The 16,811-nt window shown below is 45.6% G+C and overlaps 4 protein-coding genes across 4 annotated transcripts; 3 read left to right on the forward strand and 1 right to left on the reverse strand.

The window, feature by feature from the left end:
- Positions 1-1,478: 1,478 nt before the first annotated feature.
- Positions 1,479-2,251, forward strand: HD556DRAFT_1305724 (uncharacterized protein; the record flags this gene model as incomplete). The annotated part of the gene is made up of 4 exons (XM_041299823.1): positions 1,479-1,595; positions 1,633-1,688; positions 1,841-2,006; positions 2,150-2,251. 4 exons carry the CDS (start codon positions 1,479-1,481, stop codon positions 2,249-2,251), a joined length of 441 nt encoding a protein of 146 aa, XP_041163404.1.
- Positions 2,252-9,875: 7,624 nt separating this feature from the next.
- On the forward strand, positions 9,876-10,522 carry HD556DRAFT_1217180 (P-loop containing nucleoside triphosphate hydrolase protein; the record flags this gene model as incomplete). The annotated part of the gene is made up of 2 exons (XM_041296711.1): positions 9,876-10,172; positions 10,238-10,522. Coding segments are annotated over 2 exons (582 nt in total), but the record flags the coding sequence as incomplete, so codon positions are not given.
- A 319-nt stretch (positions 10,523-10,841) lies between these two features.
- On the forward strand, positions 10,842-11,711 carry HD556DRAFT_1231862 (uncharacterized protein; the record flags this gene model as incomplete). The annotated part of the gene is made up of 3 exons (XM_041297468.1): positions 10,842-10,956; positions 11,018-11,578; positions 11,629-11,711. Coding segments are annotated over 3 exons (759 nt in total), but the record flags the coding sequence as incomplete, so codon positions are not given.
- Positions 11,712-11,804: 93 nt separating this feature from the next.
- HD556DRAFT_1430733 (uncharacterized protein) lies at positions 11,805-14,252 on the reverse strand (the record flags this gene model as incomplete). The annotated part of the gene is made up of 9 exons (XM_041304935.1): positions 11,805-12,167; positions 12,221-12,320; positions 12,375-12,608; positions 12,641-12,695; positions 12,732-12,903; positions 12,940-12,978; positions 13,087-13,269; positions 13,435-13,845; positions 14,061-14,252. The coding sequence occupies 9 exons, from the start codon at positions 14,250-14,252 to the stop codon at positions 11,805-11,807; spliced, it is 1,749 nt and encodes a 582-aa protein (XP_041163407.1).
- Positions 14,253-16,811: the final 2,559 nt, after the last annotated feature.

Raw genomic sequence — 16,811 nt, forward strand, 5'->3', positions numbered from 1 at the left:
ACGGGTCCATTATGTACTTTGTTCTTTATGTTACCATCAATCAATGAAAGCAGCTCACTGATAATTTTGCCACTATCACAGTCAGCTCCACATCCTCAAATAGTGATGGCAGAACTTTGAATACACCACTGTTGTCTTTTATGAAATTTTGTCACAGTGTTATTTCTTGTAAAAGAGTCACCATAACTCAAAGAGGGTCACCATGATGTGAGAATGTGTGTCCATCACATACATGGTAATGTTTGGCAAGAGTGGACATGCTATCAAGTGATTTTGGAGTGTGAACTGTATAACACAATTAACCTGGCAATTTGTTAAGAACATGCTCAAGGGTCGTATTCGAAGGGCTTGGCTTTAGCTCGTGTGCTGCACCCCTTACCTGAGTATGTGCCCCTAACTTCCAAGGGCTAAAGGACAACATCCGGAGTCCAATGTGCGGGAATTCCAGTGGACATTTGGAAACAAGTGATAAGACTTATCTGGACGAAGTCCAAACTAGAAAGACAGAGGAGGACTACCAAAGGTAGAGGCAGAGGTGGTAAGTCAATAGGAGTTGATCCTAAGACTATCAGAGAACGATGAGAGGAGACTCAAGTCGGACAGAGGAGGGAATGTGCAGAATCTAAGATAATATTTGAACTAAGGAAATACAGAGACCTTACAGGGTTTATATACTACAGAGAACATAATGGAGAATCAGTCAGCACAGTGTGAGGCTATGAACGGAGCATGTGGGGAAATGAAGAAGGTACAGAAATTAAGTATAGTCAGTTATAGGTATAACTGGATGACCGGAAACAGGCGCTAACTGAGAAGGGACATATGAAAAGGGAAAAGATCTGGAAGATAGAAGCTGACCGGTGAAGGTGAGGAATCTTGACTATAGGTGAAAACACTAAAGACTAATGGGGACTCTACAGTAAGACCTGGATACAAGAATATGACTCGACCCAAAGGACAGCTACTGAGAGAAGTTCCATGCTAATAAAATGGAAGGAAACCCTGTCAACTAGACAGGCGCTAGTAGGCGCGAATGTGCGCATGAGCAAGAGGTGCGAGGGTTGTGTGCATAAGTGAAGGTGCGCCTCGAGCAATAAGGGAAAGAGTCATCAAAGAATAGCAGAAGCGCGGGTGATAGTTGATAGAAGTATAATCAGATTTCTAGCACTTCCTTGTGCTAGCCTGTGCTTTTCCTGTGCTTCACTGTGAAAACAACAATCTTGCTAGGTGGCAAGGTCAAGCTATGCCTAGCTGCTATGTCTAAACAGACACATTCGATCCTAAAGAGAATTGCTACTACTAAAATGATGATGAATGTGTGCGACCCAAGAGTGCCTAAGCACAGCCTAGTCTGCTATACTTGCAAGACAAGCATGTTCAACCCGAGGGGTTAGCTATTTGGTATTAGAATATTTAGTTATATGAAAAGAAAGATAGTCTGAGTGTGGGAAACAAAGTTCAAAGGTAGTATAATTATGATGTCCAAAGGTAAAAACGTCAGGTCCAATGTTTTTGGGTTTTCAGGTTACATCGGATTAGGTCAGGAATGTGTCAGAAAGTTAGGGAATGGTGGAGATAGCAAATGTTGGATTACTGTTTGTGTTTTCTGATAAAGAATGGATGATATTGCAGAATTCAGCGAAGAACCACAAATATCAGATGACCTTCTCCTACTCAGAGGTTGATAGGTAGATAAGTAAGTAGGAGATATGCAAAATATATAGTGTCTATGTAGAATTTCAGAGCACTATAGGCAAAAGTAGTAGCAGTAATTTTTCGGTCTGATGTCCTATGTAATAAGACATGTGGTACTGCAGACATGTAATAACATAGTCTACAGTGTTAGCGACATGAAAGCAAATAACTGTGCACCTAGTGCGAATAGATATGACAGGACAGGACATAGGAAGAACAAGTGCATGGGAAAATACTGGGTCCAATGCAGCCTAAACATTGGGTTTATTAGATTAGTGTTGGATTTAGCAGATAAACATTGGATTGAGCAGGTAAGTGTCAGATAACATTAGAAAGTGATTCATGTACAACAGGTGTTTGACTAGGCTCCTACCCATCCGCAGCCGGAGAGGTTAGAGGACGGAGTGCTATTACATCTATGTTATGTTACATCAGCGTGAAAATTTAAACCCAGCCCAACCTTATTCCTCAACCTCTCCAGCAGCGGCTGGAAGAAAACATTTGTAAACAGTCTCAGCCACAGCGGCAAAAACCTGCGGCAATTGAAAAAAACTGAAAATCAAGTAGGTATATGTACATTAATTAAAATATAATATTCCATTTGAGCACTTAGTTGTCACATGTCAGAAGCCCCTAGTGTCATATCCCATATATTCACGCTTCTCTTCCGGACTTCGGACCCTTAGATCCGGTCCGGTCCGATGCATAGATCCGCGTCCGGTCCGATATCCGATTAGCTTCTTAATTCATTTCCCGTTCATATAACGTTAAACACAGCCTATTCGGTATTTCCTCTTCCCGGTGTCTCGGTTATACTTATTACCGGTATGATTACTGATCCGTTATCTTATGCTTCATTTCCAACTCGCATTTGATAAGCTTTGCATATGCTTCGTACATAGCCTCGGACCTTTGCTTATTGATCCTTCCGTTATCCTCTTAGTATATAAACCCGTGTATATTTCCTGTAGTACCTCAGTTCGAATATCATCTTAGTTTGTCCTCTTTCTGTCCTCCGGACTTGAGTCTAATCAACTCTTGTCGACCTCTGAGACTTCGGATCGATTCCGATAGTCTACGTCTCCGCCTCTATCTTCGGATAGTCCATACTCTGTTTGTTTCTAGTCCGGATCCGTCCGGATTAGTCTTATACGTGTTTCCGATATCCGGAAGTCATCCGGATATAACTACGAGACCCGTCCGGACCTTCGGACGCATTATCGTTAGTCTTTGAAATAAGGGACAGTACTTGGGAAAGGGGCACAGCATACGAGCTGAGGCCGAAGTCCTTCGGATCCGATCCTACGAGAGTACGACCTTAACAGTATATTCGAACTCACACCTTTCCAAGTACACTTACTCATATCATGGCTCCTACTAAAGTAAACCAAGCCGCTCTGCACGCAGTCGGACTCTCATCCAGCCGACGCGATCCAACCTCCATAGTTAACGCCTTCACCAGTTTCTCGCAGCGCCGTGTCTCAAGCGTTCCTGCTCAAAGTATTTCTCAACTCTTGAATCGTCCGCATCCGGTGACTCCTACGCCTACGCGTACTGCCGCTGGAGGACCTCCGGATGATGAAGGACCCGACGATGAAGACCCTCCGGATGATTTCGGAGGTAATCCGGATGATGATCCGGACGATGACGACGAAAATGACGGACTAAACCCACAAGACCACATCATGCTCCGGCTTTCCGAAGCCATTGACAATCTCGCACGCAACAACCGTCGTCCCATCTCGTCCGAAGATTCCAAAGTCAAGATCCGCGAACCCGATACTTTCGATGGCACTGAGCCTCGGAAGCTTCGTGCATTCTTCGTCCAATGCGAGCTTCATTTCCAAAGCAAACCCAAGTCTTTCCGTACCGGACGGGCTAAAGTCAACTTCGCCCAATCCTACCTTAAGGGTATGGCACTCGAGTGGTTCGAACCGGACCTCCTATCCGATGAGGACGATGATCGTCCAGATTGGATGGATGATTACTCCGCGTTCATGTTAGAATTACAAACCAATTTCGGACCTCACGATCCATCTGGTGACGCGGAACAACAACTCGAACAACTTCACATGCGTGACGGACAACGCATTAATAAATATGTTGTTGAGTTTCAGCGTCTTGCTTCACAAGTCCGTGGCTGGGGTGACGGTGCCCTAAGACGCCAATTCTATAACGGACTTCCGGCTCGTATCAAAGATGAAATCAGTCGCATGGGTAAGCCTTCTACCCTTTCCGAATACAAGACCCTTGCCCAGACTATCGACGCACGATACTGGGAACGGAAGGGAGAAGTTGCCCGCGAAACCAAACCCACCACCTCCAATCCACCTAAGCAACCCACTTCGGACTGGACGAATTCCAACCCGTCCGGATCCGCGAGATTCAAATCCGACAAACCCGCTACTTCCGCATCCTCCTCCACCTCTAAAGCTCCGGACCTTACCTCCAAGTTAGGAAAGGACGGAAAGCTCACGTCCGAAGAACGTAAGAGATGGATGGATAATAAACTCTGTCTATTCTGCAGCGGACCCGGCCATTCGGCTCGGGAATGCACCAAGTCTACTTCGCGCGCTGCCAAAGGCCGTGCTGCAGTAGTCACTCCGGAAGACAAACCGGAGGCTTCGGATGAAGCAAAAAAATAGTCCGCAACCCTCCTGACTCCGCACGGGATGATGGTTGCGTTGACTCTACCCGTGCAACGGAGCTACGTCTCAACGCTGTTTCTCTTTCCGATCCGAACTCTCTATGTCCATACATTTCTCTTCCTACTTTTCCTGATATTTCCTCGTTTCCTTCTCTAATAGATTGTGGTTCCTCACATTGTTTTATAGACTCTGATTTCGTCCGAAAAAATAAAATCCCTACATATCCGATACCTCCGCTTTCTCTCCGGTTGTTTGATGGTACTTGTAATAATATGATTTCCGAAGCTATAGATTTGCCCATTCGTTTTCCATCCGGTGTAGTCACCTCCGATACGTTTTACGTTACTCCGTTGGATTCTTCTTGTTTTATCGTTCTAGGATATAGCTGGCTCACCCTACACAATCCGTTGATTGACTGGGTTTCGGGCAGCATCGATTTCCGAACGACTTCTCATGGAATGCCTTCGACACCTCCGACGTCGCTTCCGTCTCCGGATACCCCTCCTCCGATGGAAGATTTACCTCCTCCGACTACATCCGGAACCTCCGCTGATAAAACCATCCCCAATATTTCCTTGATAAATGCAGTTGCCTTTTGCCGGGCCTGCAAATTGGAAGGATCAGAACAGTTCAGCATCTACCTTCGTCCGACCGGTGTAGACCTCCGGTCCGCTACCCTTTCGTCCGATCCTCCGGACCTATCCGGAATTCCTCCGGAATATCATGAATTTTCGGATGTGTTCGATAAAGGCAAAGCTAGCCAACTTCCTCCTCATCGTCCCTACGATCTCAAAATCGAGTTAGAGGAAGGAACTAGTCCGCCCCTCGGAACCATTTATTCTCTATCTGCAGTTGAGCTTGCAGCCCTCCGGAAGTTTCTTGATGAAAACATTTCCTCCGGACTCCTCCATTCCTCATCCTCTCCTCACGGAGCTCCCGTCCTGTTCGTCAAGAAAAAGGATGGCTCCCTTCGCCTCTGTGTAGATTTCCGTGGACTTAACCAGATTACCAAAAAAGACCGATATCCGTTACCCCTCATTACCGACCTTCTAGACTCTCCGAGCCGCGCTAAAGTATATACCAAAATCGACCTCCGATCCGCTTATCACCTTGTCCAGGTAGCGGAAGGAGACGAATGGAAAACTGCTTTCCGAACGCGCTATGGCTCTTATGAATGGTTGGTGATGCCGGAAGGTCTCACTAACGCTCCGGCCGCATTCCAACGCTTTGTCAATAGCGTGTTTGCTGATATGCTGGATGTATGTGTTATCGTATATCTGGACGACATCCTCATCTATTCCCAAGACCTTGCATCCCATAAGGAACATGTCCGAGAAGTTCTCCTCCGTCTCCGAAAACATCGACTCTATGCTAAACCCGAAAAATGCGCGTTCCACACCACATCCATTGAATACCTTGGTTACCTCCTATCTCCGGACGGCTTGACCATGTCGTCCGAGAAGGTCCAGGCCATTGTCGATTGGCCGGAACCTCGGAAAGTTAAGGATATTCAATCCTTCCTCAGATTCGCAAATTTCTATCGTCGATTCATTTTCAATTACTCGGATATCGTAGTTCCGCTCACCCGTCTTACCCGCAAGGGGGTTACTTGGGACTTTTCCGATGATTGTCGGAAGTCTTTTGAAACACTCAAGAAAGCTTTCACGTCCGCTCCGGTGCTTACGCACTGGATTCCGAATGTTCCGATAGTCGTAGAAACTGATGCCTCTGATTATGCTATAGCCGGTATACTTTCCATAGTATGTCCGGACTCAGAGCTTCGTCCGGTAGCCTTTTATTCCCGGACGCTTACCGCTCCGGAACTCAACTACGACACTCACGATAAGGAACTTCTAGCCATCCATGAAGCTTTTCGGACGTGGCGACATTACCTTGAAGGCTCTGCCGAGCCGATAGACGTTGTCACGGACCACAAGAACCTTGAGTACTTCTCTACCACAAAACTCCTCTCTCGCCGTCAGGCCCGCTGGTCGGAATTCCTCCATCAGTTCAATCTCGTCATCCGTTTCCGTCCCGGAAAACTCGGAGCTAAACCGGATTCCCTTACTAGACGCTGGGACGTCTACCCTAAAGAGGGGGATAAGGACTACGCTCGAGTTAACCCTCATAATTTCCGTCCGGTATTCACTTCGGAACAGTTAGCTTCATCCCTACGAGCCTCAACCTTAGCAACTCCGGTTCTTAGGGCAGCCGTTCTGATAGATATCGATCAGCTCCGGAAAGACATCCTGACCGCACTTCCCAAAGACCCTATCGCGTCCAATCATCTTCCGGAACCTTCGGATCCGAGATGGACGGTAGACGATAGTGGTTTCCTCCGCTGCGACAACCGTATATATGTTCCGGAATCCAATAACCTCCGACTTCGCGTCCTCCGAAATACTCATGATCACCCCTTGTCCGGACATTTCGGTCAAAATCGGACACTAGACCTCATCCGACGCGAGTATACTTGGCCAGGAATACGTACTTATGTCAAGGACTATGTCAAGTCCTGTACTACCTGTGGCTGAGCTAAGGTTCCGAGACATAAACCATACGGATTGCTAAAGCAGTTACCCATACCGGAAAAACCTTGGAATTCCATCTCCATGGATTTCATAGAGCATCTTCCAGATTCATCCGGCTTTACAGCCATCCTCGTCGTAATAGACCGTCTATCGAAACAAGCCATATTCATCCCCACCCACGACACCATTACCTCTCCGGACCTCGCTCACCTGTTCGTCCTCCACGTGTTTTCCAAGCACGGAGTTCCATCCCATGTCACTTCGGACCGAGGGACAGAATTCGTATCGCATTTCTTCCGTTCCTTAGGAAAAGTGTTAGATATGGTCCTCCACTTCACGTCCGGATATCATCCGGAAGGAGACAGACAAACCGAACGAGCCAACCAAACCCTAGAACAATATCTCCGGATATACTGCAACTATCAGCAGGATAACTGGTCGGAACTACTTCCTTTGGCAGAATTCGCTTATAATAACGCTCCGAGTGCCACTACCGGAGTATCACCCTTCTTTGCCAATAAGGGATATCATCCGAACCTGTCCGTTCATCCGGAACGTGATCTCTCCTCCGCCCGCGCACGAGACTATGCAGTAGACCTTGACGAACTACATCAGTTCCTCTGAGAAGAAATGGCCCACGCACAAGAAAGATATCAAGGTCCTGCGGACGCCAAACGGAAACCCGCTCCGGATCTGAAAATCGGAGATCCGGTCTTCGTCAAAGCAAAATACTTCCGTTCCACCCGTCCGTCCAAGAAACTCTCGGAAAAGAACTTAGGTCCGTTCGAAATCATAGCTCGTCCAGGTACGCACTCCTTCACCATCCGACTTCCGGATTCCATGCGCTCCGTACATCCAGTTTTCCATGTCTCGCAATTAGAACCAGCATCCTTGAACACTATTCCTAATCGTATCCAACCACCCCCGCCTCCGATCGAAGTCGACGGAGAACCTGAATATGAGATATCCGAAATCCTAGACTCCAAGTTAGACCGTCGGAGAAGACAATGTCAACTCCTATACCTCATCCGATGGTCCGGATATGAAGGAACAGACGAGGAAACTTCATGGTTGCTTGCAACGGAGCTCGGAAATGCATCCGAACTAGTATCGGACTTCCACTCAGCATATCCGAACAAACCCGGTCCTATTCAACTTTGAAGTACATGATGTGTATACAGATATAAGTACATTTAAGGAAGAAACAGAAACGGACCAGAAAATCCTACATTTCCATAGACCCATCCGCCTCTCCGGATCCGCCATCTTCACTTCCGGACGCCTTATCCATCACTTCATCCTCCGGATCCGGATCCGAAGTCGTCCGAAACCCCTTCCGGATGTGTCCGAACAGCATGGCTTGAAATTCCCTCTGCTGCTGAAGGAACAACTCAATTCTGGAACTCATCCGGTCCGCTGCAGCCCTACTGCCTTCCGCTGCCTGAATGCTCCTCTCCAAAAGTGCGTTCGTCCGAGCCAGTTCCGACACTATATTGTTGGCCGCGGCCACCCAAGCCTGGTCATCGTATTCTCCCTCCATCTCTTCCGGATCTTCCGGAGTTGGACTCTTCTGGCATTTCTTACCTTTGCCCTTCGGAGATGGAGATCCGGCAGCGTGTTTTCTCTTCTTGCCCTTGGACACCTTGACAGTTCCGGGTTGTCCAGGACATGTAGCCTTGTCCTTCCGGCAGATATCGCAAGACTTGATCTATCCGGACGTCAAAAACCCGGATCCGAAATATCCGGACGACTCACCTGAGCATTGCCCTCTGCATCCGTCCAAAGACAAATCTGTCCCCTGTTAGCACAACGCACGCAGGATCCGTCCCTTTCCGCAGACATAGCACGAGTCTTTCCATCCGTTAGAGAAATCCACCATATCCATCTGAAACTCACCATTTCCGCTACTATTTCCTTGCGTCTTTTCTCCTCCGCTGCTACAAGACTCTCAGCCTCCTTAATCTTCCGCAATTCCTCCTGGTGTTTCCGTTCCGCCTCCTGACGTTTCCGATTCTCTTCTTCTTCCATCCGAGCCGCAATTTCCGCGTCCGCTATTTGCTGTTGAAGCTCCAGAAGTTTCTGCTTAGCAGTTTTCTGAGATCCGGAGGTGTTGCCAGACATATCCAATAGAGCGTTATAGAGTGAAAAAGTGGGAAAGGAAGAATCGATCCTGGACATCCGACCTTGTGTATATCTGTCCGATTCCGAACTCAGAAACTCCCCCCATCGACTTCTCCATCATCTCGCATTAATTTCGTCCGGTCCGGACCGATGCTTCTTGTGCCTCTAGGGATCGGCCCTAAGGGGGGGATACTGTCATATCCCATATATTCACGCTTCTCTTCCGGACTTCGGACCCTTAGATCTGGTCCAGTCCGATGCATAGATCCGCGTCCGGTCCGATATCCGATTAGCTTCTTAATTCATTTCCCGTTCATATAACGTTAAACACAGCCTATTCGGTATTTCCTCTTCCCGGTGTCTCGGTTATACTTATTACCGGTATGATTACTGATCCGTTATCTTATGCTTCATTTCCAACTCGCATTTGATAAGCTTTGCATATGCTTCGTACATAGCCTCGGACCTTTGCTTATTGATCCTTCCGTTATCCTCTTAGTATATAAACCCGTGTATATTTCCTGTAGTACCTCAGTTCGAATATCATCTTAGTTTGTCCTCTTTCTGTCCTCCGGACTTGAGTCTAATCAACTCTTGTCGACCTCTGAGACTTCGGATCGATTCCGATAGTCTACGTCTCCGCCTCTATCTTCGGATAGTCCATACTCTGTTTGTTTCTAGTCCGGATCCGTCCGGATTAGTCTTATACGTGTTTCCGATATCCGGAAGTCATCCGGATATAACTACGAGACCCGTCCGGACCTTCGGACGCGTTATCGTTAGTCTCTGAAATAAGGGACAGTACTTGGGAAAGGGGCACAGCATACGAGCTGAGGCCGAAGTCCTTCGGATCCGATCCTACGAGAGTACGACCTTAACACCTAGTCTGGGCGTAATTCGAGACATCACCCAGCAGCGCTTTGGAAAACGGCCATGCCTTTGGCAGATCAAAATCACACAAGCATTCATTGAAGCTAACCGTGACATTGTGTGCATTGCCGGTACATCAATGGGGAAGACTATGACATTTTTGATGCCTTTACTATTCAAACCCAGCCTTCAAATTATCGTGACTCCATTGAACCAGCTTGGGAGACAGAACATTTCGTCACTGGCAAAAGCAGGCTTGCTAAGTATATCGATAAGCTCAGAGACAGCTAGCTGGGCCAATTTTCGTGTGAGAATCTAACAGTTATGCTATGGGAGGACGACTTACTATCATAATGTGGTCTTTTCACACAGGACATCAAAGATATGAAGTATAGGGCCGTCATCGTTAGTCCAGAGCAGCTTATGAAGCCTGGAGGGGAATTTGAGAAACTGCTGCGCAAACCGCTTTTTGCGCAGCAGATTATTGGCGTGGTATTTGATGAAGCACATTGTATCGCAACCTGGGGTGAATTCCGTCCTGAATACAAGGAATTAGAACGTCTCCGTTATATCCTGCCTTGCTACGTCCCTTTCATGCTCGCATCCGCAACGCTCACAGTGGACAATCTCGCACACGTGAAGCGGCTACTCCACATATGCTCAAACAAACTCCTCACGATTCAAACTTCTGTCGATCGTGCAAATATCAAACTCTGCATCTGTAAAATCATGTACTCACTTTCATCATATCAAGACCTCTCGTTTTTAATACCTGACGGCTGGAAGGACGGGAGAACAAGAATGTACGGCTACAAGACAGCGTACCCAGCTACATCCTGTAAGCAGGCAGGATGATGTACATGAGTGGGAGAATGATATTCCTGGGGACGATAGTGACGGTGACAAAGCGGAGGTAGGTGATCAAGAGCTAAGAGGGCAGTTGCAGTCAAAGTTGGAGGGAAAGCCAGGTGGTTCACGGAAGAAGAGGGAATTAGATCCTGCGATGGACTGCTTGATTAATGCTCACCTGCGAGGTACAATTCATTGTCGACGCAAGGTCCTCCATGTTCACTTCAATGACTCATTGGCTGGTAATATATTTTCCAATTGCGGTTGCTTCTATTGACTTGTTGTAATATTATTATGACACAGATCCAGACCATGTTACATGTGACCCATCAAATTCCGACGGCTGCACCCGTTGCGCACCACTCACATCAAGTGTCTGTTGCGACATCCATAATCCCGACTCTCTCTCACATAACAATATATCTTTACCTTCCAAAATCGCCCACCGTTCACACACTGTCAAGTATGAGATGGGGCCACGGGAATTTGAGCTCCGTGATGCTCTGGAAGAATGGCGAGAATTAATAACTAGGAGAGTATACGGTGATTCGGCGCTCAACGACTATGGTCCTGGTGTGACAATGCCGGACTTGGTATTGGACCGTATTGTCGACTGTGCTCACCACCATAAAATTTCTACTACCGATGACCTACGTAAGGAAACAAAGTGGTCTGCAGCGGACCGCTTTGGTAGTGATGTCATAGCTATCGTTCAGCGCATCATACCAGTTCCCGTGCTCATACCTGTTTTCACTACTGCCACGCGTCCACGACAAAATCTCCCATCTACTTCTCAATCCAATCAACCGGTCGTCGCTCGAAAACAACCCAGATGTAGCGCGTGTGGCATAGAGGGACATACCAGTAAGTTGTTTTCACATTCTGGCAGCAGTGGCTCACATCAATCACGACAGAGCGCAGCCGTATTTGTTCAATGAACCCGTCTCGTATTGCGTCAAGCTCGCAAACCACCGACAATAAGGAAAATGTATGTTGAATTGGCCGTGCTGGATGTTTGTGCTCATACATGATAACAGATACCTCAAGCAACTTCCAATGCATCCTCGTCTAACCCAACCCCAAGTCTTTATCACAATCCCAGCTCTACTGCTACGTCCTCTAATGTTGAATGCTCCTCTAATGTTCCCCCCTCTTCTATTCCAGCATCCAAACATTGTTTATCTATTAATTCGAGACCTTTACTGTAGAGATCGGGAATAAAGTGTTTGCTTTTTTGTCCGAGCACCGGTTCATGCGGGGAGTGCTGTGCTATGTACCTACAGAGCTCGTTGAACGTCCGCGTCATGTCAACGATAGCGTGTCGAGTTGTGAGGTGTGAATGCAAGAAATTTTCTTCAAAAACCCGTTGTAAGTTACGATAAACCTGTACAAGGGGGGATTCCAAGATTATATGGTCTATGGTGCGATTAGGGCCCTTGCCGCCATGAATAACCTAGACGTGATTAGCCAATGTATTCCAGTGGTATACTAGTAGAAATAAGTCACCTTTGTATACAAGTTATTTAATTCCATGCACCAGTCAACGGCTCGGAAGCTGCCTGCCTTTCCCGATGGGTTCACAAGAATATGATATCGAATGGCTCTCCTAAGCCATAATTTGAATCAGCTCGTGTTTTGACCAAAAAAGATACAACCTCACCGCAAGCAATCTGGGTATACAAAGTGAACATTGGATAGAAAATCTGACATGTGCATCGCATATTTATGCTTCCCGGTTGCCTTAAATATCAGGATCCATGCAACAATGCACGTTTCCACTCGCCCAATATCCCCAATATTCATAGCATATGAAAGTTCCTCGTATAGTAGCATGTACTTGTTGAGGAGCAGCGTGTTTTCATATTCTCCATCACGCTGAGTGACATCTTTTGATCTCATCCGCCGAGTCTGTGATCAGCAACATACTCCTTTGCAATTACATCTGCCATCGCAAGTAGATCATCAAATAGCGGCTCTGACGCTGCAAAGGAATCCAAGTCCACATGTGAGGAAACACGTTTTTTTACCTCAACTCTCCAACAATCAAGGCGCCGGCAGATACCAGAATAGGTGATGAGCTGGTGCATTCTATGAAACCCAGGCTTCGAGCCATATATACCTGTTTCTTTAGGTCGAAGAATCCCAACATCCCGCATCAACACGTTCTCATCTAGTCGCGCCGAGGAATGCTGCAAGAAGGTGCGCCAGATGGCATCTGCGCTCACCATCTTCAAATGAAATAAACCTGGAATAAAGATGACGTGCTGGAGGCAATTTCAAGGTGTGTTTTCAATTGCGCGTCGCTGGAGTGCTGCTTGGAGTCGTTCGCCTGTGCCAAGGTCGCCGTGGAATAGCGTGATGTACTCTGATACATCTAGTCCTTGCAGGGGGTCACATTCTGCCGGATCTTCAATATCTCCCTGCTTCAATAACTCAAGTACTGAGTTGATGTTCCCAGATACCGTTGAATTACTGATATCCATCGCTCGTGAGGCTAGAATCTTTGTTTTGGCCACGGGGATCATTTCTACTGACTCCAGATGTCCCAGGTGGTCCTTGAATTGACGGAAGTATGTAGGCCCATACTCAATTAAGTCAGAAAGGATCTTCCAGGAGTTGAAGCGGTCTCGTCGTGACAGACCAGCTTCATTTAAGTGGTCTGGATGTATGGTAAGGAGATCCTTCCATCCTTTCTTGGTTGCTGTGTCTGTTGAATCCACTTGCGGGTTGAGTAGCGATCTTTCCCACAAGGCTTTCGAGCAATGCAAGTTGTCGAGAGTAGTACCATGCTGTAGCGGAAAAAGGAGGCCAGCGGTAAGATGTTTGAGCGTATCTTCTGACTTGTCAACTGTATGAACAGTCGATTTAAGGTCCACATCAAAATTATCGTATGCATAGGATGCAAGAAGGGTCCGCCCCAGAGCAGAAATGCCATGGTGAGCCTCCTTTGACAACAACGTGACGGCTGTATTGATCAAATCAATGGAGACACAGATTCCCATCTGTGATAGTGTCTCTATGACCTTTTGAGGTGCGTGTGCGGACTGCAGAAAGATACCAAAGATGCTTTGAAACATGTTTGATTTTTGGTTTGCAGTTTGCATAATTATGTTGAAAATAACGACCTTTTTCTAGTAGAGGAGTAAGTCCCCCATTTTCATGCACATTTAATGTCACTCACGATCATCACCAATTTATTATGACGCGCCGTTATCTTTTTCTGTCTCGCTGACGCATCGGCCGAAACTCCCATTGACCCATCCAATTCTCTGTCACCAAATGCTTCCCAATAGACATCGTCTTCATCACTATCTTCCGGACCTTTGGTGCTTACTGCTACACCAACAGACTTCTTTCCCGCGAATAGCAGCTTATCTAACAGACCCCACAGTTTTGGTGCGAGCCGCTGCATGCCTCTCCCAAGCAGATCCATATTAAATTCCTCTAGTTGTTCTACAGAGGTGTGTGACACAGCAAAATGAGAGCCGTGTTTCTTTGCTGACAGATCAACAATCTCCCGCATATATACATTGCTCATGATGCCGCTTGCCCACTCCTGTGTCGTTTGTGAGTTCCTCACAAGAAGCTCCATGATGCGATGACCATTGGTCAGAAGATTGACCACTATTTCGTTGTTTGAATAAATATTATTGGACAGTATTTCGTTCAGGAATTGCGAGAGTGAGATGCCGATGATATTGAACGCTTCTGTGATTGCATCTATCTGATCTCCGAGGCGCATCTCCAAGGCAGATGGAAATAATAACTATATATATTTTAATTAACGTACATATACCTACTTGATTTTCAGTTTTTTTCAATTGCCGTAGGTTTTTGCCGCTGTGGCTGAGACTGTTTACAAATGTTTTCTTCCAGCCGCTGCTGGAGAGGTTGAGGAATAAGGTTGGGCTGGGTTTAAATTTTCACGCTGATGTAACATAACATAGATGTAATAGCACTCCGTCCTCTAACCTCTCCGGCTGCGGATGGGTAGGAGCCTGGTGTTTGACATGCATTAGGAATTAGCTGAATATGTGCTCAGTGCAAGGCTGAGTGCTACAGTGCCTTTGATGTTGTTCCAATGAGCTCCTAAGACATTCTAATAGGTTTGGATCTCCCAATATGTTCCTTTGAGCTAGTATAGAGGTTAGTAGAATAGAACTTAGAGGATTTCAATGCACTTACTGAGTTCCATTTATTTCTACAGTGTTTATTTGTCTTTGGAGGGCCTGCAGTTAGTAGATTGTCTATCGCAAGGGCAGTTGCTACTAAAGTAAAGGTAGAGCTCTTGAAATTTCTATCATCCATAGCCTTAGAGATATTCTTGAGCAGATGAGCGAGAAGAGCATTGATCTCTGCTACATTCCACTGTGCCTTTGGTTTACCTAAAGTAGTGGTAGATGTGTTGGTGACCATAAGAATAATAGTGAATTAGCCACAGGTGGATATGACAGTAACAACTACTGAATAGAGCACTGAATAGTAGTGAATTAGCCACAGATGGATATGACAGTAACAACTACTGAATAGAGCACTGAATAGTAGTGAATTAGCCACAGATGGATATGACAGTAACAACTACTGAATAGAGCACCTTGTGAAGGTGAGGATCAATTCAGTCTGTCTTTTTGTGCTAGTCAGTAGGCAAGGAAGGTTTGAGCTCCACTTGATTGTCACCTGGCTGAGGGAACATTCCAACACAATTTACTTTGCTCTAGATGCAGATGTTGGCAAATATGCTCCAACATTGAGTTGCTGAACTGACTCTTAGTGAGTTATAAACAAAATACTCAAAAGTAGACAGTTCAAGACAGCACCTTGACTGTGGGAACTTTTCCAATAAAATCTCAAGTTGTAGCCCTTGTCAAATGAATTTAATAATAGACATTATATTTATTCAAGTTGTTAAAGCTGGGAATAAAATGAGTGATTGATATAGAGTTCTATAGAGAGCACTATAGCTGCTAAAGCTGTTGTAGTTGGGCCCTTTTGGGGCCCTATCTATAAAGCTCTCTAGAGCAAAACAGTTTTTCCTAATGTATCAGAAACATTGTCCATGAATATGATGAGGGGAACTGTATATATCTTGTAACTATTTGTCTTTTTGCATATTGGATTTGGCAAAAGTGACACATATTTGGTTGATGAGGCTATTACCATGTGAATCCTGTGATTGTCAATACAGATGGACACATAACACACCTGTAAGCCCATAATCAAGTTCACCCTATGTTGCAGCTATGTCTTCAAATGACTGTACAAATGTGGACATAGGAATAATCTTTTGTTTGTCATGAACAATAAATCTGGCCTGTCATTTGAGTAGTTAGAATATTATATGTTAGGATAGATACATGACAATCACATATCTCTGTTTATTTAACTGCCTAACCAAGTGCATATAAGGGCTTTGCATCTGCATGCTTATGAAATTCAATTTCATCATCATCATCTGCAAGAGGTGAGGCATAAAAAAAAAGCACTCTGGAATGAAGTAGTCTCCAGAGTTATCCTGTAGTAGTTCATTTGTGAAGTAAATTGTTCCATTTACTTGAACTGCTAGTGGTGATGGAAGATTAAGCAACATCTTCTTCCTATTGAAGACTTGTGACATCTCCTCACCACCATTATTAAGGTAGTCTTTCATTGCAAACCAAGTAAGTGGATTTGTGTAGTTCTAAATTTAATGTCACTACTGCACTCATGTGAGAGACATATTAGATGCACCTTTGTGATTGCTTCTGCAATGTTGTTGATATAAAATACATCACTAGCATGAGATGTGACTTGCTAAGTCAGATTGCTAACAAGATTACCTAGGTATGTGTGGCACTTTTTTATCAAACCTAGTGAGAGAATATTTTGAGTGCCAAGATCTCTGGCCCAATTGAGTATGGCTTTCTTCTAGATCTCAGAGAATGGGAGATATAGAGAGCTAAAAAGAAGAAATGTAAAAAAGTACTTGACAGGAATGTAAGTATTAGGTTGTGATGCAGATACAATAGAAACATATCACTTTTGATGGTCATAAATATATTGGGTTATTTATTGAGACCGTATCAAAGTTTGCACTCACCTTAGTATAGATATTATCTGG

The sequence above is a fragment of the Suillus plorans genome (assembly GCF_016647745.1).
Source record: "Suillus plorans strain S12 chromosome Unknown HD556scaffold_12, whole genome shotgun sequence".
In the NCBI taxonomy this organism is placed as follows: Eukaryota; Fungi; Basidiomycota; class Agaricomycetes; order Boletales; family Suillaceae; genus Suillus; species Suillus plorans.